The sequence below is a fragment of the Protopterus annectens genome, chromosome 14.part0 (genome assembly GCF_019279795.1).
Source record: "Protopterus annectens isolate FY-2018-M chromosome 14.part0, PAN1.0, whole genome shotgun sequence".
Classification (NCBI taxonomy): domain Eukaryota; kingdom Metazoa; phylum Chordata; order Ceratodontiformes; family Protopteridae; genus Protopterus; species Protopterus annectens.
Window position 1 is genome coordinate 534,208,966 of NC_056748.1, and position 27,808 is coordinate 534,236,773.

The 27,808-nt window shown below is 43.1% G+C and overlaps 1 protein-coding gene across 1 annotated transcript in view; it reads right to left on the reverse strand.

The window, feature by feature from the left end:
* The window catches only part of BMS1 (BMS1 ribosome biogenesis factor), a gene marked incomplete in the record, with an annotated part of 1,196,647 nt that overhangs the window by 623,293 nt on the left and 545,546 nt on the right, over window positions 1-27,808 (reverse strand). The window contains 1 exon segment of the mRNA XM_044056283.1: window positions 20,307-21,064. Coding sequence (XP_043912218.1) covers window positions 20,307-21,064 — 758 coding nt within the window.

A 27,808-nucleotide genomic window follows, 5' to 3' on the forward strand; every position in this document is an offset into this window, starting at 1 on the left:
CAGGATTAGTTGTTCTCCGATTTTACAATATTTGTGAGCTACTGTCCTACGGCCTTTCTTATTCATCTATCAAGGCTAATTTATCATCCATTTCTGTATGTCTGACATGAATCCTCTTTCAAGGCAGTCACATGTCAAAATGTTCTTGAAAGGCGTTTTGCATAAGAGGTCTCCAGTTAAATCACTGGCCTGTCCTTTGGATATTAATTTTATGTTCGAGAAACTAATATTTGTTCCATCTGAACCAACTAATCTGGCCAACTTGAGCTTCTTAACATGGAAAACAGTTTTACTGGTTGCTCTGATCTCTGTAAGAAGGGCATCAGAGTTGCAAGCTCTTATGGTGAGTCAACCCTACCTCATTTTCCACAACGACAAGTTTTTTTTTTAAATAATCTTTCTTTTATGCCTAAAGTGGTATCCAAGTTTACCTTAAGTAAACTATCCTTCTCCCTGCTTTCTTTCCTAAACCTAAAAATGAGGATAAAAGGATAGTCCATACTTTGGATGTCCACAATCACCTTGCGTACTATTTTGACATAACTAAATCTTGATCATCGAAGATTCTGTTAATTTCTTGTGAAGGTAAGCAGGGACAACAGGTGTCAAACCAGACTATTTCCAAATGGTTGCCCAAGACTATTGCCTTTTGTTATATTCACCATGAAAAATATATTCCAACCAGGGTCTAGACCCACTCTACAAGGACCGTGGCTTCTTCTACATCTTTTTGGAAAGGGATGGATTCTAGAAGTGTTCTACAAGTTGCTACATGGTCCTCTGTGCATATGTTTACAAAGCACTATAGGGTTCCTATTATATAACTGAAAACACAATCCTTTGAATGCGTCCTGATCGAACTTGAAAGCACGAAACAGCAAAATAGCGAAATGTCATGCAAGCGATTTCTTTCCGTGGGAAAGAAATCTCTTGGCTGTCTCTGTTACTTTGCCATTTTCCTCACTGTAGGGCGATCTCGGAGTTGGTATATTTAAGTAGGGGAGCTGTGTTTATGTAATGTTTTGAAGTTTTTCTTTTATTTATTTATTTAGTGTGTGTGTGTGTGTGTGTGTGTGTGTGTGTGTGTGTGTGTGTGTGTGTGTGTGTGTGTGTGTGTGTGTAACAGTGATTTGTTTTTCCCTGGGGGGGAAAAAAAAAATCACTGTTCCAAATGTTCGGGATTGTAAGCATTCGCTTACATGGGGTCAATAAATCAACATTTGCTTTTTTAAGCATTCACTGATTTAATATAGACTGAAACTATAAGCCGGATTTGGCTCTAGGGATAGAGCATGCTTTGTTAGGACCATTCTACATGGGTTCCTGGATCCTTCTCCTTCCACATCACAAATATAGTTAACTACGGTAATCTACCCATATAGAGTAACTAAGGCTACTGCAGCAGTGATCAACATGAAGAATACAGTACAGTTGTGTAAGTTGAACTTCCCATAACAGCAGAGGTTAGAAGGATCACTGCTGCTGTAGCCGCTTCCTCCATACCCTATGTTTTTTTTTTTTTTTTTTTTTTTTAATGCTAAGGTGTGAACTTTGTTATTCCGAACTTTGTCTTTTCAGGGCTCATTCTCCATCTCTCTGCTGACAGGAAAGTTTTGAAGAACTCTGCACAAACTTGCCTTTTAGTCAGTTCAGGTCGAGCCGCTTGACAGTTTGGGCATGTGGAAGGTGCCCTGAAGCTTTGGAAGCGGGCTGGCTGTTGTATCATTGGCAGGTTGGCTACAGCAGCAGTGATCATTCAAACATCTACTGTTATGTTAAGTTCAACTTAACACGACTGTACTGTTTAAGTTCTGTGCAATGGTGTTTTTTCACCACAGGAGAGCCTTTTTCCAGGCAAAGGCGGCGGAGTGTCGCCAATGGATAAGACTGCTGTTCCCACAAATTTTTTTAGAAATCAATGCAGCTTTCTCATTTGTAGTTTTATAAAGGGGGAGCACATAAGTATGCAAGAATCCATGCACCCCAAGATCTTGAGACTCTCTTGTTGAAATTTGTTGCTTTGGCAGCAAACTGATCATGTAGCTTGTCAGGAAAGATTTTTTTTCTCGGAAGGAAGGATTTTTGCTGCACAGAGTCTATGAGGGTTCAGAGAAAAAGAATCTTTGCCTGTGGAAGAATTTCAGACTTGTGGAGGTTTAGGGTAAGACTTACCTTCTGGAAACAGTCTGCAGTGACCTGCAAAGCATTTACAGTCTGTTCTTTGGACTTTCCCTGAATGAGACAGTCATTCAGATAAGAATAAATGTAAACCCCTAGAGTTTAGCAGTTGGTTATCAGTGGAGCTGAGCACTTGTTGAACATTTGAGCAGCAGACTAAATGATAAAGCATAGAATTGTTAGTGTGCAATAGGAACATGAAAGGTAAGCATCCTTTATGTCTGTAGAGTAACCATGTATGCATCCTGGAAGATCATGGAGACTTAACTTTACAAGGTTAGCAATTTGAATTTTGGAACGTAAATTAATACGTTTAGCCTTGACAGGACCAAGATATGCCTCCAGGTGCCTTCTTTACTTGAGACTTGAAAAATCCTTAAAGAAATTGTTCTTCCCTCCTGACCTAGACTAACAGACTGAAAGGATCCTTGTAGCAAGTCTAAAAAGGATAGGTGGTAAGAGACGCTCCTGCTCCTTTGGTGGTTTGCTATGCCTAGGAAAGGGGAATTTCTATGAACTGAATGGAACAGCCCCTTTCTATGAGGTGAAGGATCCACTAGTCCTTGGTAATGGTTTTCCATTCTCGTAGGAAGGAAAAGAGCCTTCCTGTCACATGAGAGGAAGGTTCTTGGCAAGGATAGTGGGTTCAGGGGCTAAGAATACTCAGAGTTGGTCTCTGTGCTGGGTGAGTTCTTTGGAGTTCTCTGGTCACTGTGTTATTTCAGGTTGTCAGCTTCTGCACTGTCTAGCTTTCTTAGCATGTTGTGGCTTCCCCTCTGTCCTGTCTGGGTGTGTGGGGGGAGGCCATAGCTTATCTGCGAATGACTGAGCCAGCGACAGCTGCTCTATATGATGCATCCTAGCACATCATACCCACATTTTAAGGAGCATCTAGAAACCTGTAAGGCTGCTCTAGCTATCTCCTGAATTTCCTTAGACAAGCCTTCATCAGTAACAGTCTCTACTTTAGAATCCATTTAAGACCAAATTATTCCTAAGTATTTTAGCATACAAAACTGGCAATTAAGTGCCTCATGGAAAGCATAGCAGAGGTGTATGCCTTCTTGCCAAACTTGCCTAAAAATTTGCCTTCCTTGCCATTGTATGGAATGTCGGGTTGCACCCTGGCATTCCTTTAGCTGATACTGTAGAAACTGCTGAGGGATCTGCTTTAGGGTTTCAGAAAGCTGCTTGTTTGAGTCAAGCACTGCACAACCAGTCAGGCTTTCTGGTAACAGATGGAAGGGAATCTGGGTGTAAACAAATATCTTCAAAAATGTCATCAAGCACCACATGCACTGGGGGTAGCTAGTGGTCTAACTGAACGTAAACACAGTAATTCCCTAGAACGAGCCTGAGCTTGTGAGATTTGTTTGCTTTCCCAACTGAAAGCCTCCATCTTATGAAGGGTATCTCTGAAACAAAGATCTTCTAGGGGAGAGGCAGATGAGAGGCTATCATCAGAGTCTGAGTCCAGATAAGGTTGGGTTGGAAGTTGCTCACAGTAGGATAATTCCCTTTAGTCTTCACAGTCTTTGGACTGTAAATCGTCTTGAAAGGCACTTCCCAAGGCCTCTTGGATAGAAAGGTTTCAGAGGTAGTGGTCTGAGTGTGGCGGAGGTCCCTAGATTTCAGGAAGGCCATGAACTCCAGGGTGACTTTCAAAAGGTCTTCAGCTTCAGTCTGACCTGAAGTGATACAGGGTTGAGGAGACAAAAGAGGAAAACCAATCCTTTTTGGTTTAGGCATCTATATTGTTAAAGTAAACAGAGGATGTCATTGTTCAACCATGACATCAGTCTGGGTTTCCAAGGCTGAGGAAGATAAGGAGTCTGCCTCAGTACCTGCAACATGAACTTTGGAAGATGCGATTTGTATAGCAATGTCAGACCTGACCAAAGCTGATGTCATGGAAGAAGTGAGCGAGAGAGGCCTGGAACCATGGCAGCCTCCCAAGTAGTCACACCAGAGGGTTTGGGTCTAAAAGGTCACTGGATCAGGGAGCTGTGAAGGTGCCTCATCTGAGTTAGCATAAGACTTGGTAGAGTGGGCTGAAACTTGGGCCATATCTTTAGTGTGTTTTTTGTTGTATTTTTTTGTCTTTGTATTTTTTTTTTCAGAATACTGCTGGGGGAAGCAGGGGATTGTGAAGATGCTGAGGGAACTGAAACTGAAACTGAGGACTCCATATGAGTGACTACGACTTCGGTCCTGCAGTTAAGGGTCTTTGCTCAGAATTTAGTACAATCAGGACAATTAGACATCATGATGAAGCCCCAAACAAAACAGACACAAGTGAAAATCTTTACATGAGATTTGCTTCCCAAACGTCAAGCAACTGTTAACCTTTTTAAACAATAATTTAGTAGGGGAAAGTCTCCAATGGGATACTTATCTGACTGGAGGAGAGAAGAAACTCTGAAAAAAAATGAGAAGACTGCCAGACTGACAGCGTATTGTATACATGGTGAAGCGCATCAGACTGCATGGCTAGAACTGAAGATGGTGCCAATGGAGAACCTTCTTATACACTGAAGTCATTTCCCACTGACTTGGGATGATGTTCCCAGACTTCTGCATGGCAGAAAAGACCCAAGAATAAGTATTGCAACACTGACTATGAAAAATATCTGGCATTCTAATAGAAAATAAAGTAAAGGAACCAGACAGGCTTCTCACAAAGTCCTCTGGAATCAGGCCAGTGTGTAGGTAAATTCCATGAAGAAGGCCTTTGCAGATCTTCCACAGATAATTGGTCAATGCACAAATGCTCAAGGATTGGAAGAAATCAAATAAGGTGCCCAAGCGTTTTGGGGGGGGGGGTGTCCAATGAACTATAGGCATATTAGTTATAAAGCAGTGGCATGAAATATCAAGACACTACCCTGATGAAAAGGGTGGTTGCTTTTCTACAGGACAACAAACTCTAGGACAACAGCCAACATGAATTCATGGTGAGAAGACTATCAAACAAAAACTCATACATCTTTATGGCTGGATATCAGTACAACATGACAGTGGAGTAGTGATCTATGTGGTCTACCTGAACTCAGTCTCAAATAGACAGTTTGACAACAGATCAACATTAAGGAACTGGGTCACTGCATGGCTGAAGGGTAGGACAGAGGTTGGGGTGAAACAACATGACTAAGGTCAGTGAATAGTAAAATAATGCAGGTGTCTCGCCCAGGTCCACTACTCATCAATGCATGCTTCACATATATCCGAGGGAAAAGAAATTACAGTTGTGTACACTTACCATAAATGTAGATGCTAGAGTATATTCACTGTTGCAGTCATCACCTGTGGGTTATCCTGCTGTGGTAGCCCTCAGCCGGCCCGAATACCAGAGTCAATGTTTTTCTGTGTCGGCTGCTGTCGTTTGTTGACTGATGTCAGGTTGTCAGTGCTATAAAGCAAGACAGCCGACGCCATACATCAGTTTTTCTTGCCCTAACCTGGCAGAAGCCAAAGGAAATATGGTAAAGTGATCCTGGTGGCTAAAAGCCACCGTATGAAGTTTATGTCTCCTTAAGGAAAGAGGACATAAGGGGGAAGGAGGGAGGGAAACCAAGACTGCAACAGTGAATACACTTGAACATCTACATTTATGGTAACTGTACACAACTGTACTATGTTCTTCGGGTTTCACTGCTGCAGTCATCACCTCTGGGAGGATTCCCAAAGCTGAGAAGAGGGGTGGAAAGACCTAGGCATGGGTAAGCATGCCTTGCAGAACTGCAGAGGCAAACCCTGCCCCAGCCTTAGAGAAAAGAGGTAGGTGGTAATGCTTTGTAAAAGTATGGACAGAAGTCCAGGTGGGAGCTTACAAGATGTCCCTGGTGGGAACTCCTCTGAGGAATGCTGTGGAAGTGTAGTGGAATGGGTGCGAACAGACTTAGAGGGTAGTTGTCCATGTAATCTGTAGCAGAAATGGATACAGTGTGATATCCATTTGGAAATAGTTTGCTTGGAAATGGGCTTGCCCCTCTGCCCCTGCAGCAAAGCTGACAAGAAGTTGGTCTGTTTTCCTAAAGAGTTTAGTACATTTCAGGTAGTATCTGAACCATCTGTGCACGTCTAGTGAGTGCAGAATTTTTTCCACCTTGTTTTGAAGGTTAGGGAAGAAGGTGGGTAGATGTATGGCCTGGTTGAGAGTCACATCAGATACCACCTTGAGCATGAAGGAGGGGTTAGTCCTCAGGGAGACCCTGTCTGCATGGAAAATGATAAAGGGCTCAATGGCCATCAGTGTCTGAAGTTCTGAAACTCTTCTGGCTGAGGTGATAACTAGTAGGAAATCAGTCTTCCAGTAGAGGTATTTCAGTTCTACTGAAGCAGCAGGTTCGAAGGGTGGTAAGGTTAGTTTTTTCAAAACATAATTCAAGTCCCAGGCTGGTGTGGGTGGCATTCTGAGATGTTCAATATTAGAAGCCCCTCTGAGGAATTGTTTAATCAAAGGATGTGAGAACAGGGGCTAATCTGCATCGAAATGAGCTGAAATGGTTGAGGCGTGGATTTTAATAGAAGAGAAGGAGAGGCCACTATCGAGTAACGCCGCTAGATAGTCCAGGATAAGAGGGATGGAAGGTTGTGAAGAAAATACAGTTGTGTACACTTACCACAAATGTAGATGTTCGAGTGTATTCACTGTTGCAGTCATCAACTGTGGGTTATCCCCGCTGTGGTAGCCCTCGGTCAGCCCAAATACCAGAGTCAATGTTTTTGTGCGCTGACTGCCGTCGCCTGTAGTCTGACGTCAGGTCGTCAGTGCTATAAAGCAAGGCAGCCGACGTCATTACATCAGTTTTTTTTGCTCTAACCCGTCAGAAGCACAAGGGAAAAGAGAGAAGTGGTCCTACTGGCTAAAAGCCACCTTGGGAAGCTTGTGTCCCCCTAGGGGAAGATGTTACATGTGGGATGGAGGGAAGGAAACCAAGACTGCAACAGTGAATACACTTGAACATCTACATTTATGGTAAGTGCACACAACTGTACTATGTTCTTCGCATTTCACTGTTGCAGTCATCACCTGTGGGAGGATTCCCAAAGCTGAGGAAAAGGGTGGAAGGATAGGTTGAGTCCTAGGTATGGGACAGGAGGCTTGCAGAGGCAAACCCTGTCCTAGACTTAGAAAAGAGAGGTAGGTGGTAATGCTTTGTAAAGGTATGGACAGAGGTCCAGGTGGCCTCTTACAAGATGTCCCTGGTAGGTACTCCTCTGAGGAAGGAAGTGGAGGTTGCCCTAGTGGAGTGGGTACAGATAGACTTAGGGATGGGTTTCCCATGTAGTCTGTAGCAAAAATGGATACAGTGTGAAATCCATTTGGAAATAGTTTGTTTGGAGATGGGCTTCTCTGCTGCCCCTGCGGCAAAGCTTACAAGAAGCTGGTCTGTTTTTCTGAATGGCTTAGTACAGTCCAGATAGTATACGAGTTGTCTGTGCATGTCTAGTGAGTGCAGAATTATTTTCCCCTTGTTTTGAGGGTTGGAAATGAAGGTGGGAAGGTGTATAGCCTGGTTAAGGGTCACATCAGATACCACCTTGGGCATAAAGGAGGAGTTAGTCCTCAGGGAGACTCTGTCTGCATGGTAAATTATGAAAGGCTCGACAGCCATGAGAGCCTGAAGTTCCAAGACCCTTCTGGCTGAGGTGATAGCTAGTAGGAAGACAGTCTTTCAAGAGAGGTATTTCAATTCTGCTGAAGTGGCGGGTTCAAAAGAGGGTAAGGTTAGTTTTTCTAACACATAATTCAGGTCCCATGATGGCGTCAGAGGCCTTCTGAGAGGCCTGATATTAGAAGCCCCTCAGAGGAATTGCTTAATCAAAGGATGAGAGAAGGGGGGTGGGTACGAATCATAATGGGCAGAGATAGCAGAGGCATGGATTTTAATAGAGGAGAAAGAGAGGCCATTATTGAGCAACTCTGCTAGGCAATCCAGGATGAGAGGGATGGAAGGTTGGGAGGTACTGCCCTCTTTTTGAGTGTTTCCAGGAGCAGAATCTTTTCCATTTTCCTGCATATGATTTTCTTGTGTTGTGCCTTCTGGCCCCTGTGATGATGTCCAGGACCTGTTTGCTTAACAGGGACTCCTTGTTAGTTTTTAGTGTACAAGACATGCCTGAAAGAGAGTCTGTAGGGTCTGGGTGCAGTACCTTCCCCCTCTCCTGGGTCAAGAGGTCTGACATCATGGGAAGCAGCTTTGGGGGCTGTAAGGTCAGACTGCATAATAAGGGGTACCAGTGCTGTCTGGGCCAATCTGGAGCAATGAGGATGGCCTTTGGTCTCTCCTCCCTTATTCTGATCAGAACCTTGGTAATAAGGGGCAGAGGAGAGTGTGTGTACACAAAGAGGGAGCTACAGGGGAAGGTCAAGGCATCCACCTTCCATGCTAGGAGGCGATACTCCCTGGTACAGAACTTGTGCAGCTGGTGGTTGAGGTGCGAGGCAAAGAGGGTCCACTTCTGGGGTCCCCCACTCCTGAGTGATTTGCCGAAAGATTTTTCTGTGGAGCTGCCATTCATGGGGGTCCAGTAAGTTTCTGCTTAAGTGGTCTGCCAGTGTGTTGTTGATCCCTGGTAAGTACTGGGCAATTAGGTGTAGCCACATGAAGGTGGCTGTAAGCCAGAGACTCATGGCTAACCTGCACAGGGGGTAAGATTGGGTGCCCCCCTGCTTGTTGATTTACCACATTAGTTGTCTGTTTTTATGAGGAGGACCCCTGGCCTGAGATGGGGTTGGAAGGAAGTCAGAGCCTTTTGCACTACCATCACTTCTTTCTGGTTGATGTGCAAGTGAAGTTGCTGAGAATTTCAAAGCCCTTGGTACACCTGCCTGCTAAGTGAGTGGCCCAAGCAATGTCTGAAGCGTCAGTGGTGATAGCCTGGCCAAAAGGGCGGAGGATGAAGGGAAGACCCTTGTTCATGGCACAGGCCTCTGCCCACCAGAGAAATTTGGCCCTTATACAAGGGATCAGAGGGAGAGCAGTCTCTATAGACAGAGTGCTGACACCAAAGGTTCTTTAAGTACCACTGAAGTTTTTTCATGTGAAGCCTGGCGAGAGGGATGAGAAGGATGCCAGATGCCATGTATCTCAAGGCTTGCAGGAACTTCCTCGCAGTGAGGTGACATCTGGAAGCCAGCTGGGTGAAGTAGAGAGACAGGAAGCTCTGCTTTTCTGGGGATAGGAGGGTCATTTGGGTTGCTGTGTCTGGCACAGCTCCCAGGAAAACAATTTTTCTGGTGGGGTTTTGCTTTGATTTTTTTCTCGTTGATGGTGAAACCTAGGGAAGTTAGCAGTGATTTGACAAAGAGAAGGTCCTGCAGGAACTTTTCCTTGCATTCTGCCTGAATGAGGCAGTTGTCCAGGTAAGGGTAAATCTGTATATTTCTCGGTCTGCAGAATGCTATAGCCGGGGCCAAGCATTTGGTGAATACTCTGGGAGCAGTAGATAAGCCAAAGGGCAGTGCAGAGAACTGAAAGTGTTGACATCCTGCTCTGAAGCGCAAGAATTTTCTGCACGATTCCCTGATGGGGATGTGGAGGTAGGCATCTTTTAGGACTAGTGTCACAAGCCAGGCATTTTGTGTGAGCATAGGCAGGAGCTGCTGCAAGGTTAGCATTTTGAATCTGGGGACCACCAAGGAGGTGTTCAGTTTGGATAGATACAGGATGGGGTGCCAAGTGCCCACTTTTCTTGGAACACGGAATAGTCTGGAGTAAAAACCTTTTCCTGTTTGATCTGGAGGGACAGGTTCTACTGCCCCTGGGCAGTTAGAGCTTGGACCTGTTTCAATGCCTCTGCGCATTGGTTTGGGGGGAGGTCTGAGTACCCTCTTGGAATAGGGAATTCGCTGAAGGAGAATCTGTATCCCTGAGCAATGATTTTTAAGACCCAATGGTCCTTGGTTATAGAGACCCAATTGTCCTTGAAGAGGGTGAGCGCCTTCCTCCTAGTTTTTGATGAGTGAAAGGAGGGCAGGGGGGAGGGAGAGTCATTGTGAGTGCTTGCCATAAAAGCTTGGCTTAGAACTCCCTGCCTTAGAGACAGAAATCGAAATAAATATTTTACTGTTTGCATAGATTTGGCTTGGTCTTCCATCTTTTTAAGCACCTCTTCTGCTTTTTTCCCCAAACAGGCGTTCCTTATCTAGGGGTGCATCAATAAGTTTAGACTTGACATGATCAGGGAGAGGTTGTTCCTTCAGCCATGCATGTCTTCTAATAACAGATCCTGTCACTGCTGCCCTGCTAGAGGCTTCTAGGGCATCATATCCACATTGTAATGAGTGTTTGGCCACTTGACAAGCACAGTGTAGTAATTCTGCCAGCTCTTTTGAGTTGGCACCATCATGAGGGGTAGCAATCTTCTGTTTTAATTGTTCCAAAGTGTGTTGTTGATATTTTAACATATGGAACTGACAATTGAGTACTCTGATAGTTAAGGTTGCACAGATGTATACTTTCTTACCCTATCTGTCCAGAGCTCTGGAGTCTTTGTCAGATAGAAAAGGAGCCTTGGCAGAACTTGTCTCAAGTCCTTTGGGTCCCTGTGTAATGACCTCAGGGTCTGCAGCAGGATTCCTGTACAGATATTTGTGAGAATCCGTTAGTACTGGTCAGGTTTAGTTGGAGCAGGAGACAGGGCATCAGGAGCTATTCTGGATTTATGGAAATCATCATCCACCACTTCCAAAATAGGTGGGATGGCCAGGGGTCTGTGCTGGGGCAGGTACAGAAACTCTCCAAGTCGTTTCTTTGACTGTGGGAAGTCTTGCGATTCCCAACTGAAAATGTTCGCTGAAGGAGTGAAGGAGTGAAGGGTTTCCCCGAAGGAGAGGTCCTCTGCAGGGGAGGCAGAAGGGCTGGATTCCTCTGCATCTGAATCCTCAAACAGTTGAGGGATGTTGTTCCTCTTCAAAAGCAGAATAATCACATTCCTCAGACTCTTGGTCTGTCAATTTCTGGAGAATGATGCCTTTTCCTTCTTGGTGTGGGGGCCTGAGTGCCTCGGATAAGGGAGATGAGATCCTCCGCAATTTTAAGCATCTGAGCTTGGGGTGGGGCAGCAGTAGCAGGATGGTGGCTAGAAGCAGATTTCCTAGGAGTGGCCTGGCTTCTAGGCCTGAGAGAATTCATCGGTCTCTGAGTAGCGGTAGTAGGATGCAAAGACGTTGTTTTTTTTGTCTAGAATCGGTAGTGTGAAAGGCCTCCTCGGAAGCCGGTGCCTGCATCGCAGCTCCGGACCCAACCGAGGCAGAGACAGCCAAAGGCTTGGAAGATGAAATGGATTTCTGTGGCATACCAGACTCCGAATGGGTCTCAGCAGAGGCCTGTGTAGAAAGCGAGTCGGGCATCAGGGGCTGCAAAAGTGCCTCACTGAATTCTGGAGAACTAACGACTTGCTTAGAGGAAGTGCAGTCAGAAGGCTTAGCCTCATGTGGGCTGTCTCTATCTTTATCTCTACATTTTTTCAGAATGTCGACAGACTGTTGGCTGACGGACGCCATATCAGAATTCGAAGCTAGAACAAGAAAATAATTGTCTACAAAAAGAGCTGTATGGCGAATAGTTTTCAGATTAAAGAGGGCACAGAACCGGCAACGAGGGACGTCATGATCTGGGCCTAAACAAGTGATGCAGTAAGAATGAAAGTCTCAGTGTGGGATCTGCTTTCCACAGGCGAGACAATTGTTAACTTTTTCGGACATCGGTTAGAGCAAGAAAAAAGGGTCCCCAACAGGGTACTTGGCATTAGAAGTTTTCTGCTGAAATTCAACTTCTGGTAGAGACCAACCAGCACTCATGCAAACTGTCTCTGCTACGGGGTCCATGGCAAGAAATACTGATGTAATGACGTCGGCTGCCTTGCTTTACAGCACTGATGACCTGATGTCCGACTACAAGCGACAGCAGCCGGCGCACAAAAACACTGACTCTGGTATTCGGGCCGACCAAGGGCTGCCACAGCAGGGATAACCCACAGGTGATGACTGCAACAATGAAACATGAACATCTGCCCCCTCTGGACTGGTTCCAGGAGCAGAATCTTTTCCATTTCCCTGTGTAAGATTATCTGGTGCTGGGCCCTGCGTAAGATTTTCTGGTGCTGGGCCTTCTGACCTCTGTGATAATGTGCTGGGCCTTCTGGCCTCTATGATAATGTCTAGGACCCATTTGCTTAACAGGGCCCCCTTGTTTGCTTTTAGAGTATTAGCCATGCTGACAGTTTGAGAGTCTGCAAGTCTGGGTGCAGCATCCCCCCCTCACCTGAATCAAGAGTTCTGTGTTCAGGGGAAGTTGCCTCGGAGGCTGTGATGTCAGCCTGCGCAGTAAGGGGTACCAATGCTCTCTGGGCCAATCTGGAGCAATGAGGATGGCCTTTGGTCTCTCCTCCCTTATCTTGATCAGTACCTTGGGAATAAGAGGCAGAGGAGGGAATGTGTACACAAAGAGGGAGTTCCAGGGGAAGGTCAAGGCATCCAACTTCCACGCTAGGGGATGATACTCCTTGGTACAGAATTTTTTTTTTTAGCTGGTGGTTGAGGTGCGAAGCAAAGAGATCCACCTCTGGTGTTTCCCACTCCTGAGTGACTTGCAAAAATATTCTTCTGTGGAGGTGCCATTCATGGGGGTCCAGTAAGTTTCTGCTAAAGTGGTCTGCCAGGGTGTTGTTGATCCCTAATAGGTATTGGGCTACTAGGTGTAATCCCATGGAGGAGGCTGTCAGCCAGAGACTCATGGCTAGCCTGCACAGAGGGTAAGACTGGGTCCCTCCCTGTTTGTTGATGTACCACATTACTGTGGTGTTGGCTGTTTTGATAAGGAGAACCCCTGGCCTGAGACGGGGTTTGAAGGATGTCAGAGCCTTTTGTACAGCCATCATTTCCTTCTGTTTGATGCGTAAGGGAAGGTGCTGGGTATCCCAAAGACCTTGGGTGCATCTGCCTGCTAGGTGAGCGCCCCAAGCAATGCCTGAGGCATCAGTAGGGCAGAGGATGAAGGGAAGACCCTTGTTCTTGGCACAGTCACCTGCCCAACAGAGAAACTCGGCCCTTACACAGGGGATCAGAGGGAGAGAGGTCTCTAGGGGCTGAGAGTGCTGACACCAAAGGTCCTTTAGATACCATTACTGTTTTCTCATGTGAAGCCTGGCCAGAGGAATTAGAAGGATGCAAGATGTCATGTACCCCAAGGCTTGCAGGAACTTCCTCGCCATGAGGTGACTTCTGGAAGCCAGCTGGGTAAAGGAGAGAGGCAGGAAGCTCTGCATTTCTGGGGATAGGAAGGCCATTTGGGATGCTGTGTCCAGCAGTGCTCCTAAGAAAATGATCCTCCTGGAGGGTGCTTGCTTTGATTTCTTCTCGATGATGGTGAACCCTACGGAAGACAGGAGGGTTCAGACAAAGAGGAACTCCTGGAGCAGATTTTCTTTGCACTCTGCCTGAATAAGGCAGTCGTCCAGATAAGGGTAAATCTGTATATTTCTCGGTCTGCAAAATGCTATGGCAAGGGCTAAACATTTGGTGAATACCCTGGGAGAGAATTGAAAGTGTTGTGAGCCTGCTCTGAATTACAGGAATTTCCTGCAGGATTCCCTTATGGTGATGTGGAAGCAGGCATCCTTTAGGTCTAGGGTCACTAATCAGGCATTTTTTGTCAGCATAGGCAGCAGCTGCTGCAAAGTTAGCATTTTGAATTTGGGGAACACCAGGGTGGTGATCAGAATGGATAGATCCAGGATGGGGTGCCACATGCCCTCTTTTATGGGAACAAGGAATAGTCCGGAATAAAAGCCTTTGCCTGTTTGATCTGCGGGAATAGGTTCTACTGAGAGTTTGGACTCGTTTCAATGCCCCTGCCCACTGATCTGGAGGTAAATCTGGGTACCCTCTTGGAATTGGGATTTCAGTGAAAGGGAATTTGTATCCCTGAAAAATAATCTTTAAGACCCATTGGTCTTTTGTAACAGAAAACCAATTTTCTCTGCAGAGGGAGAGCCCTCCTCCTAGCTTTTGGTGAATGAAAGGAGGGCAGAGGGAGTCATTGAGAGTTTTTGCCATAGAGGGATGGCTTAGAACTCCCTGCCTTTGGGGCGGAAGTGGTCCACTGTTTGGTTCTCTGCTGTCCCAGGGATGGGGCTTGTGGTCTATCCCTGCAGGGCTTACTTTGCCTCGGATTGCTAGGTGCAGGAAAGGACCAGTGCTTAGAGGGAAAATTCCTGTTGAACCTAGGAGGTTGTACCCAAAAGAAATATTTTACTGTTTGCATAGATTTTGCTTCGTCTTCCATCTTTTTAAGCACCTCTTCTGCTTTTACTCCAAACAAGCGGTCCTTATCCAAGGGTGGATCAATTAATTTAGACCTGACATAATCGGGGAGAGGCTGTTCCTTCAATCATGCATGTCTCCTATTGACAGATCCCAACACTGCTGCCTTGATTGAGGGTTCTAGGGCATCATATCCACAGTGCAATGAATATTTGGCCACTTAACAAGTAGAGTGCAGTAAATCTGCCAACTCTTTCGAATTGGCACAGTCAGGAAAGGTTGAAATCTTTTGCTTTAAAAGTTCCAAAGTGTGTTGTTGATATTTTAACATATGGAACTGAAAGTTGAGTGCTCTTATAGCAAACGTTGCAGAGGTGTATACTTTTTTTTACCCAATCTGTCCAGACCTCTGGAATCCTTTGTCAGAAGTTTAGGATTCTTAGTAGAACTAGCCTTAGCTCCTTTAGGTCCCTGTGTAATGACCTCCCGAGTCTGCAGCAGGATTTCTGTACAGGTATTGGTGAGAATCTGGTACTCTAATACCTGTCAGGTTTACTGGGAGCAGGTGGGAGGGTGTCAGGGGCTAAGCTGGATTCATGGAAAACATCATCCACCACCTCTAAGATAGGGGGGATGGCCAAGGGTCTGTGCTGGGGCAGGTCTAGAAACTCTCATAGTTTTTTCTTAGACTGAGTGAAGTCCTGGGATTCCCAGTGGAAATGTTCCCTGAGGGTATGAAGGGTTTCCCCAAAGGAAAGGTATTCTGGTGGGGAGGCAGAAGGAATGGATTCCACTGCATGTGAATCCTCATAAGCAGTCAGAGGTTGTTGTTCCTCTTCCAAATCTGAATAACCAGATTCCTCAGAATCCTGCTCTGTCAGAATTTCAGGAGAAGGGTGTCTTTTCCTTTTAGGAGCTGTGGCCTGACTGCCCCTGATAAGGAAGACAAGATCCTCCGCCATTTTAAGCAATTGGGCTTGGGGTGGTGGAGCAGGAGTTAAGATGGTGGCTAGAGATAGATTTTCTAGGAGTGGCCTGGCTTCTAGGCCTAAGTGTATCCATTGGTCTGAGAGAAACTGTAGTCAGATAAGAAGACATTGTTTTTTGTCTAGATTCGGTAGTGCGAAAGGCCTCCACAGAAGCCGGTGCCTGTGTCGTGGCTCTGGACCCAACTGAGGCAGAGACAACCAAAGGCTTGGAAGACAAAGGAGATTTCTACAGCATACTAGACTCCAAAAGGGTCTCGATAGAGGCCTGTGTAGATATTGTATCTCGCCATCAGGTGCTGTGAAAACACATCACTGAATTCCTGACAACTGACGACCTGCTTAGCGGTAGAGTCGACAGAAGGTTTAGCCTTGTGTGGTCTGTCTCTGTCTCTACGTTTTTTCGGAATGTCTACGGATTGTTGGCTGATGGACACCATTTCAGAATGCGAAGACAGAAGACGAACATACCTGTCTACAATAAGTGCTCTATGACGAATGGTTCTCGCATTAAAGAGGGCACAGAACAGGCAATAGGGGACGTCGTGGTCTGGGTCTAAACAAGTGACGCAGTATGAATGGAAGTCTTGGTGTGGGATCTGCTTTCCACAGGCGAGACAACTGTTAACTTTTTCAGACATCGAAGCAGACGAAGAAAAACATTGACTCTGGTATTGGGGCGGCCGAGGGCTACCACAGCAGGGATAACCCACAGGTGATGACTGCAACAGTGAAACAAGAAGAACATCAGGACTAATCTCTGCTGATGACATGACATTGGGTGTTGCACTGGAGGAATGGCAGCACAATCTAAGGAAGGATTTGGAAATGCTGACCAACGAGGCAGAAATGTGGCAGCTGACATTCAATGCACACAAACGTAAAGTATGCAACTGTGCAACAATAACCCTAGTGTGAAGTATTTAGGGGGTGGTGGAAATGACAGCAAAAGACCTGAGGATATCGCACCTGGCCCACCAAGATGGCAGTCATAGCAACCAACAGAATGCTGGAGGTCATTCTCAAGGAAAATTCTTCAGACAGAAAGAAGCAATGCCCTTGGCCTGCCAGGCACTGCCAGGCCTCGTATCAAGTATTGTGTGCAGTTCCTGAGGCCAAAATCCGAAGAAAAGCAAGCAAAAAGCAACCACAAAGCATTCTATAACTATGTCAAGAATCTAAATGGGAACACTCAGATCTGCTCCGAGTTACAGCACAATGGCTCTAAATATACAGAACCAACTGATATTGCCAACATCCTAGCAGATAGGTTCAGTGTTAACTTCAACCCCCTCTCACCCCCTAGAGGGCCCATCTCTATACCGGAAGAATGCAAAGTTCCTATAATCACGGCTGCACAGGTAAAAAACACACTCTCCAAAGCCAAGAACACAGCATCCATGGGACATGACAATATCCCAGGCTGCGTTCTACATGAACTACAGAATGAACTGGCACCCTACCTAAGTACCATGTTCAATCATAGCTTCACCTCAGGCTTTGTACCCTGTGAATGGTGCACCGCGACAGTTATCCCACTCCACAAAGGGGGAGCCACGATGGACCCCGGGAACTACCGCCCTATTAGCCTGACGAGCCTGGTCTGCAAGTCCATGGAATGTATCATCGTGGAACTCAAACATAGACACTGGTAACCTCCAAACTCTGGACCCTACCCAGTTTGGATTTGTAAAAGGCAGATCATGTCTCCTAAACCTGATTGACTTCTTTGAAGCAGTCACCAAAGCCATAGATGAGGGTAAAATGGTTCACACAGCTTATCTAGATCTTGCCAAGGCTTTCGACACCATCCCCCACTCTGGAATTGCAGATAAGCTCACTAAACTACATATAAATCCCTGTGTCACAAAATGGGTTGCCAACTGGCTCACGGACAGAACCCACACTGTGAAAGTAGTGGATTCCAAATCTGACATCAGACCAGTGACAAGGAGTACCACAGGGTTCAGTCCTGGGTCCTCTCCTGTTTGGTATCTACTTCTTTGAGGTGCAGGCCAACATGGAAGGTATTTGGCTAACAAAGTTTGCAGATGACTGCAAACTAGGAGCCATAATCGAAACTCCTAACGATGTGGACAAACTACAAAAGGGCCTCACTGAGACAGATATCTGGTGTCAAAGGCATGGCCTGAAGCTCAATGCCAAAAAGTGTATTGTCATCCCCTTTGGTAAAAACTCTGTACCCATGAACTACCACATAGCTGGTAGTCTACTTAATGCCGAAAATGTGATGAGACCTTGGGACACAGGTGGACAGTAGTCTCTTCTTTGATAATCACATTGCCACAGTGGTCAGGAAATCCTTCTACGTGGCTTATCTCATCACAAAAGGATTCTCATCCAGAAAAAAAGAGGTCATTGTTCCCCTCTACTCATCACTCATTAGACCCATTATAGAGTACAATGCCCCTTTTGGTTATGTACCTCACAAGACATTTACAACAACTGGAAAGACTACAGAAATACCTCACAAAGAGGATTACTGGCCTCAAACAGATGCCCTATGCAGACAGTCTCAAAAAACTACAGCTTTACTCCATCGCATATCGCCTACTCAGGGGCGATCTCTGCCTAACATACAAAGCTATGTCAAACCCAGAGCTGTTGGACATGCTCCACTTAAAGAAATCCGAATCCCTCCGAGCTACACGCTCTAGGTACCTAAACCTTGTCACCACAATAAACAGAACATGCTGGAGGGATAGATTCCTGTCCCAGAGACTTCCCATACTCTGGAACAGACTACCTATCTATGTCAAACAGAGCTCCTCATTAGCAAGAAAAATCTTGATGATTGGATGGGAAATGGGAAATTCACCCCGGGGATCACTTCTGTGGCTCTGCTCGACAGGGGCACAGGAAAATAATTTTCTTGGGTGGCGAAAGCCAGGGTACATTTTTTGGCTAGGCTTGTATGGGCCCCTAGGGCTGATAGCCTAGTACCTACCTATGAACCTAAAAGTGGCACTGAATGCAGAAGAAAGGGATATAAACAGAGACAACCAGAGCTGAAGCTCCTTTCAGAGATCAGAAAAGACAAGGAGTGCAAGATAAGGGGTATAAAATCATGTCAGGAAGATGTGGAAGAGTCATCTTCAATAAGAGGAGAGAAGAAAAAATGTCAAAGGGAGCAGACGGACTAGACAAACTACTCTGTGAACCAGCAAAAGTGCTTTTTCAAAGGCAGGGATGTGAATACAAGAATGGGCTACTGAAATGGGTGAAGATGGAATCCTTGGAGGCCTTCAAAAGAAATGCAACAGGTAGCGAAGGGATGAGCCCGAAAGGCATACATGGAGAAGCAAAACATTAAAAGCACATAAATGTCAGACTACTTAGGCTTACTGTCTCAATATACTATCAAGCAAAAGTAAGTACAGAATCCTTCATAGTACACTGTTTCTGTGATGGAAAGAGTATAACCTTCTAACTCTATTATAACAATGTCATTAGCACATCTTCCCGACAAGATATTATCCAATAATTGGGATCCCATCACTGTAACAAACTGACATCTCCTCTCTCATCTCAGGAGATCCCAACAGCAATGTATATTTTATCATTAACTTTGTCAAAGCAAACAATGACCTAGTATACTAAATCTGGACAACTGCCTCTCAAGACTTGCTGAAAAGGAGCAGGATGAAAGAAATAAATGCTGTAAGAGTAAAAGCATGCGCTTCTACCATCCTGCCTTGTAAACAAGTAAAGTTGCAAACATGGATAATAGTACATCCCAAACAAAGTAAACAGTCTGTTTTAAAGGTAGACACCACTGTTAAACAGAGATCCACTCTCAGACATATATATTTTTTTCTATACCCCCACCCCCCTCAAGACAAGCCGTTCTACTGACCCATTCAGGCCACCAGTGGCGAGAGCCCTACAGCAGCATTTGTTCCCCTGACATGAGGGTTTAGCATGTCAGAAGTAATACCATCACTACTGACATCACTAATGACAGTAGTGATGCCATCATCTGTGCAGGGAATCAGCACTTTTGCATCAGCACTACCATTTTGCAAAATCTGTGGAGTTCTGCATACAACATCCATTATAAAAGGACTGCCACTCACTCCTGCAAGTGATGTAAGCTAGCAGAACCTAGATCCTTAGCCAGAAAAGTGTTCTGGCTGGCTCTCTGACCTTCAAAGAGGAGCACAGAGATAAAACACATTGCTTAGCATACATCTCTCTCCTGCCCTGAGAAAGATGAAAGGGTTCTCCCTTTCATTCTTCCCCCATGCCTTTCAACTCCTTCAGCACCACATCAGCTAATGAATACAGGAACTTCTCAGGCAAAGACAGGATTATTCTATGAGACAGAGCTGACACCTAACTCTCCACTGTGACATGCCACTGGCCTCTACAGACCCCTGCCCAAATCAGTATGCTCCTTAAATCCAGAAATGTGCAATGCACCTAAATGCATGGACTTTGAATTATGTGTTAAGTCCTGACTTCAAATCAGTAATACTGTATAGAGGAGACACCTGATTAACTGTACTTCAACAAATTTGACTTTCAAAACAGGAAGAAAGTGAGCTATTTTAGAGAAAGTACACCTTTTCACAGTTACTTCAATTAAATCATTAGTATGACTTGCCAGATAAAATGGTCAGCATTTCAAAGACTGTCTTGCTACTTGCTGTGGGAGTAAACAGCTGTGACCTCCTAAAAATCTGTATTTCAACAATAAAAGCCCACCTCGTGGCAACAAATATTTCACTTCTCTTTTCCTCTGCATCTCTCACTAAGAGTGGCATCAAAATGCAAAACATTTTTTGAACAGGTTAAAAATAAAAGCTGTATCACACAAAAAAGGCTTTGCTGGAAAAGCAAAAACATACCTGCTGTTTCAAGACAGGGGTCATTTGGTTCTTCATATTTCTCTTCAACAAGTAGCTCAGTAATATCCTTCTTGGTCATTTTGCCACAGGGTCCCTTAGAGCTGTGAATCCGTAGTTCAATATTCTGGTCTTCAGAATCAGAGACTTCAGTGTCTAACTCAGAGTTCGAATGATGATCAGAATTGGACGCATCCCCTGAAGAGTTTCCAGAATCAGTTGCTGTGTGCATGCCACCTCTAGAAAGTGGAGTATGTTTCTCTGCTTGTTTTGTCTTTTTGCTTGTCACTTTTCTGGACTCAAATTTGTTGCCAATATCTTCGATTTTTAGATCTTCATCAGAGTCCTCATCGTGTTCACTTACTGACTCTTCCACCCTATCAAGTCCCCCTTCCTCATTTTCTTCCACTACCACACCCATGTCATCCTCCTCCTCCGCAGAACTCAGCTCTAACTCATCATCACTATCGGCAAAGGCTGGCAATTCCACTATTTCTTTTTTTTCACTATCTTCTGCTTTTTGACGTTTAATAGGCCTACGATTCATCTCTGACATCTTTTCATCACCTTCCTCATCATTTTCACTGCCCACATCCATGTCTTCATCATCACTCTCCTCTTGATCTTCATCAGACGTTTCTCCATCCTGGTTACTGTCTTCACCTGTAAGGTCATCATCATTGCCATCTTTAAAAATGGCTTTCCGACGTACTCTCCCGGTTTCTGGATCCACAACGAGTTCTTCTTTGGGCAAACTGGATCTGCATAATGAAGAATAATGTTTAGTTTTAACTGGAACTGTGTAATACAGAATAATTAGTTTTAATAATCTGTGTACATGAAAACTTTTGTATAATTTTTTTTTTAAAATGTATTTTATTATTTAACATTTGTTTACCGGGAAAGTCCGACTTGGAATGAAGCCAACTTACATCGGAGACCTGGGGAGAAACACTCCAGACGCAGGTCTTACTTGCGCATACAGAAATTTACTTCACTAAGGCTGTTTAAAGTTTCCAAAAAAAAATCTGAAAGCAATTTAATTTTATTTTACTAGTTTGCAAGACAGATGATCTTTCAAAAGTTTAAAGAGATTTTTCTTTCTATTTATGTCAGCTCTTATACAATAAAGTCAATGTATGAGACTGGTAATTGCAGGAAGAGGATATGTGCTGCTCCAGAAAAAGTTTCTTCCTTTTTTGACAGCCTCTTAACTCCTGAGACTATTCCAGTCTGAATGGTTCTCATTCCTTTCACATCAGTACAATGTGGACTCATTCACATGCACTGTATTTTCTTTTTTCCTCAAACAAGAAAATGTGCTGTTTTACATTTTACCCCAAAGGGTTTCTACATATTACAAGTGGCCAAAGTCTTGACTAGGATATCACATAAGGTACAGAAAGAGAGAAATCATGACCACAGACCCTGTCTGTATAACAGCTTTACCATTAAGTCAAGTACACCTCAAACAGCTGTAACATTTTTCTCAAGGTGATCTTGTAGTAGGTAGAAACTCTGAAAAATCAAACAGCAACATGGATATGTAGGATCTAGAGACTATGGCAAAATACCCTTCCATAGTACACCAAAAGCCAAGTCATGTTCCCAGGAAATCATCTAATTTGTAATTTCTTAAAGTGCTGCATGAATCATATATAAATGCTTCTGCATTAAAAAGTTTATGCTCTTATTAAACATCTCATTTGATGTGAAAGAAATTTTGCAACAAGTGAAACCTTGAGACACAGCAGAGATGTAGACGTGTCATTCAATAAAATGTTCTACTGGTGAAGCAAAAGGTTGGGAAGATCTGTCATGTAATGAGAACAAAGGTCTGTAGGTGGAGCCAATGTAAACCTATGAGGCAGAGTAATTCTATAACGAGGATTGTAGTGAGAAAAAGAGACTCTTGCTTCTCACTGCACAGAAAATACAGATGGATGAAAATAGGACCTGACCCAAAAGAGCTATACAAGGCAGGAACCCCCTAGCCACGGAAAGGATTCCAAGAGAGTTATGGAGGCAGAAGCCTGACACCCAGACAATGCTTGTCCAATAGAGGTAGTCTATACATCCCCAGGGTAGAATTAGGAGTACCGCAGAGACCAGGGAGCCTAAGAAAGATAGCCTGAAGCAAAGCCAATGACAGAGTTACGGAGAGACAGTATATTCGGTGTAAATGAGTTTGAAGAGAAGTGTTAGCTGGAAATAAAAGATATTAATAGAGAATTCCAAAGAACAGATCTCTTTCAAAGTGCAAGTCAGCTGAATATGATCTAAGGCTCAAGAGTATTGAGAACCAGTTAAAGAGCTGGTGTAGCTAATACAACAGGAAACAAATCATGCAGTACAACAGAAGTGATGACAAAGGGAAGTGCCATAGGCACACCATGAAAGTGTTGTGTGTGGGCACTGAAACAGCAGATAATCCAAACAAGAGTTTAACAGGCGGTCATGAAAGTTTTCTACACTGGTCTATAAAAGAAGAAAAATATTGTAGAAACTACCATACTGAAAAAAAGACCTTTATCAAATATGTTAACAGAAGTAAAGTATTAGTTGCTTAGTGGTTTGACCTGCACCACAGATGAGATTCTGAAAAGTACATGTGGTCCGAGATAAAGAAATTCTGCAGTCTGAGAAATGTGGTTTTGTAACATATTAAAATATTTCAACTGCTGCGAATGTGAAAAAAATGGCTAAAAATAAGGATCTGATCATGTCCTACCACGCCGAATCAGCAGGTCAGTGCTGTAGCTCATACCCCCATGTCTGAGCTGGTATAGGGTGCATGTGATATAGTGGAGTTAGAAGACCTGTCGGTCAATAAAATGATCCATACATAGTGCCAGAAAGACATGGAAGATGACTTATGTAATGATATAGCCTGTAGGTGGAGCCAAAGTAAGCCTATGAGAAGCACTTCTCCCCATAAAAAGAAAATGGAAGCTGGAAATTAGATATTTCACTGAAAGGAAATTACAGAGGGATACCAACAGGGGGCTGATTCTCATCATCTATACAGGCAGGGGTCTGCTACTCAAGCAAATCTCTATGAACTAGAGTCATACAGACAGGAACCTAAATCCCAGCCAAGAGCCTGGCCAACAGAGGTATACAGATGGCAGCCTGAAACCCAGGAGATTGTCTGTCCAAGAGGGGAATTCTACAAATTTAAGAAGACACTACTCAGGGAGGGGCTAAAGTACCATAGAAGCTATGGGGTTGAAAGACGATATGAAACAAGGCCAGAGAAAAAGGCAAGGAATGCCTGTACATTCATGGTAAATGAACAAAAAGAAATCAGTTTCAATTTTTAGTTCGCTATTCATTATTTTTAGTGAACTATTTCAGACCCATCATTTATGTTTATTACATTTCTGAAAACATTTTAAAGTGTGATCAAAATTGTTTACTAATGTGACAGTAACGGCATGATTTAATTTATAGCTTCACCTTTGCGTGTTCTGTAAAAGTCAAAGAATGGTAATATATGTGTTTTTTTGAAGTGAATTAAAGTAAAGTAATGGAAGGTGGAAAATGTGTGCCAACTGAGTAAAATTTCCTAAGGTGTGGCTTGAGGAGACCTTGGGCCACCACTATGTTTATCCCAGCACAGTCTGCTACTTGTCTGTCCCCACCAATTTTATCAATAATGGTAAAATGAAAAGAGGCTATCGGGTGCTTTAAAGTGTGTTTATATAGAGAACCTGTTAATTTATGGTTCCTAACATCCCTCATATGTTCAGAAATTCTGATTCTCAATAGCCTAGAAGTTTGCCCTACATAGAATGCGGACACAAAAACTGCAAAGGGGGTTGGGCACTCCATACTCAATTCCAAGGAGAAGAAATGGATAATTAAATTAGGTGGGCTGTTCAGCTCTGGTTTGAATGAGCATTTGTAAATTATCAATTACATGTAATTGTATAATTGAGCTGTCTTTATATACAGCTCAGACTCTACCTATATTCATTAACTTTGTTGCACTGAGGAAAGCTAGGTTAGCCGAAACTGATTTGCGGCATATTATGTATATTTAGTGTATTCGCAGGGGCTTTCTACACCCCCTAGTGATGTTTTGAACAGTTTTATTAAATTGTTGTTTTACAATTACCTTTTTGTGCTGGCTTTGTTTTTTGGAGTATTGGAGCAGTTTTGAGCCGTTGCACTTGCCATACTTGCAAGGGAATGATGTTTTGCGGTTCCTAGTGTATTCTCGCTGTTGGCATGGGAGGTAGTTGCTGTTCACATCGTGGTGGAGGAGTTGCATCATTCATTTCTTGACTTTTGGCTTCTCCTTACAGTTGGGATTTATACATTTACAGAGAAGATCCTGCCAGTTACATGACCTTTGTGTGTCGCTTCCATTTTTTGGGGCTTTTAAAGGCTTCAATATTTATTCTTTACAGCATATCATTGGGTGGAAAATCAGAAGTTGATTTGGCCATTTTGCGGCATGGCAAATTGGGAGTCTCGGAACTATTGATTTCAAATAGATCAATGTATTAGACTGGTATTTGCTTTTGGAACGTGGGCAGAAGTCGATGCTACATGTTTACAGTTAACTGATTTTGTGCTTGAATTCACTATTTTTGTAGGATTTCATAGTTTCTGTATCAACTAACGATTTTGGATGGCTTATAACCAGAACTGACTGCTGGTGAACTTGGAATTAATAGGAGTGGCGTTTTGAGATTATATGCATGGACATCATCACTATTCTTAGTTTATTTGGCTCTTGTTTGGGCAATACATTGTGGACAATTTTTGAGAGCACCAAATTTTGTTTAATAACTGCTTGTTAACTCAATATGAACGGACGTGGGTTTTCAAAACTGTGTGTGTGCATCAATATATTTTTTCACCATAATTTTGATAATTTCTTGACATTGCTCAAGGAGAATAACTTGGAAGTACAGGTCCTTTGTAATTTTGGAACATTATACAATTTACTTCATCTATTTACAGCTATTTGTTGTAAGTTCGTTCCTTGAATCTATCGGGTGCCTATTTGAATATATTAAATTCACATTCATGACTGTGTACATTTGGAATTGGGAACAACCGAATTGGCATTTGGTGAATTTATATATATGTGTTTCTACATTTTTGACGCTTCGAAGATGGGCATAGCGAAGAATTCAGAAATATAATTTTTTGAATCTTTGGACATTGTTTCTGTTATACAGCCAGTGTTTATTTAGTGCATTTTTGAGCATTACTCTTTCGGATAATATCGTATTATCAGGCAGACATTTTTTCAGCAATTGTGTTGATTATATGAAGTGGTTTCAGCTGGTTGGGGTAGATTAGGTTATACTAAACATATTAATGTACATCAAGGCTGTTGGCATATGGATATATTGGCGTTTAAGGTTGACATAGTGTAGTTTTGATTAGAGGAGAACCACTATATTTAACCATAGACTGCCATTATATAAATATTGTATTATATTCATATTCACTGAATTATCAGGGGTAACATTCAGGTTTAGTATGACTGATCATTTGAATTTTTCATCAATATTATGAATCATAATTTATCCAAGCAATCAGTCTTTTATGAGGCCATTATATATATTTAGAGATTTACACAGACCCATATATTTGGGTCTGTTAAATTGGTAGGGGGATGTAGTATCCTGTTTGATTGATTTTTTGGAAAATGGCTAATACTGTCCATTCATGTTTTGACATAAGTGGATAATAAACAGTTCTATATGCTGAATTGTCCCCTCTATATGGTCACTTTTGGCTTTAGGGAACGTAGTATTGTGCGTTTATCACTTGGGAAAGTTTTTGCATACAAGGGCTATCACTGTTCCCCATCTTACATACACTAAATTGTCCATCTATATGGTCACTTTTGGCATTAGGGAACGTAGTACTGTGTGCTTATCATATGAGGAAGTTTTTGCACACAAGGACTATTATTGTTCCCTATCTTTGGGTCTGAAAACTGCACATCTTTCGAAATACAAAAAGGTCTTAATTCCATTATTATTTAATGTGAGGGACTTAGCATTTCTTTACCTTTACTTTTAATAGTATAAGGGATGGCCATTATGGCCCCCTGTTTCCCATGTACACAATTTTTCACGTACAATTTTTGAATTAAGGGCAACTCATTATCTGGTTGCTAATAATTGAATACTATTATTGTTAATTTTTTTGTTCATTGACCAACGTCTAGTCCTGTTTGTTATGTCCTTGACATTTTTTGAATGAAGCAAGTGTTTTTGCAATAGTATTCGAACTAATTGGATTTAAATACTGGAAGATTTGTGATCTGTGGTAGGAATAATTATTACTAACATTGTTTTTTGTCAAACATGGACCTTGTTACCATCCTTAAGGGATTGTAATCTGACAAAGATGACTTACAGGTCTTTGGACTAGGAAAGAATAACTTAGGGATTTCAAAATTGAATTTGAATGATCCCATAACCCAATGCAAGTCAGTTTTTCAGCAACTTACTAAACATATGAAAGGACTTAGAACCAATGTGTGGCACCTAAAATTATTCAAGGCCTATCAGGCCACAGGCATTACCCCATGAGGGTTAAGAGTTAGGTTACAACCACTTGTCAGCCAGGCTGATAATATACTATTAGAACAATGGGCCAAAATCCAACAACAAACGTCCATGAGCTTTGTAGATACTCTCAAATCTTACTATGAACGTAGGGTAGAAGATGATATCAAAGCTGTTGAAAATCAGTGTCAGGAAATCAAGATTCATGAAAATTCACTAGTTTACACAGAATGTTTGAATTTGTTAAGCTTGGATTTATTATTCTTGGAGCAACAACTCAAAGATATAAAAACAAAAAATATCATTGTGACAGGTGATTACGAAAGAGGACAACCCTTTATACCATATAACGGTTATAATGTGGGTGTTATGCAGAATAGAACCAATACTAATAAACGTAAAAGGCCCAAATCTAATTTGAAGAACCAAAAACTCAGTTTCACTTCGGCTGAGGATTCATCAGCTACCGATGTGGATGGCAACCACTCCCCACAGTCTCCAACTGCCAAAAGACGCAGTACTGACTACCCTTTACGGCAAGGAATAGATGAGGGGGGAGGAAACACAAGCACAACAAACACTTTGGCAGATATTCTCAAAGCAGTAATCAAATGTTAAAGGAATGTAATAATGTTCACAATATTTCATCTGTGACACTAAGGCACAAACATCACTTTTAAATAAAGGCCTTAATTATGTTCCTGGCTGTTTTGTGGCAGAAGATTCTTTGGCTTTTGATGTGATTTCATTCTGTAGATTATTGAATCTAAAATTGTATTTTGATGGTGAGTCTAATATGGTGAGTCTAATATTACTAACACCAGTTCTTTTAGATTTCACAAGTCTGTTTTTATGCCACCCATGTCTACACAAGTGTCCATGTTCCAATCAAGTGTTTTAAAGGATTTACACTACGGCTCCCACAAACATGATATCCTTCATCACAATCTCTCAAAGATTGAA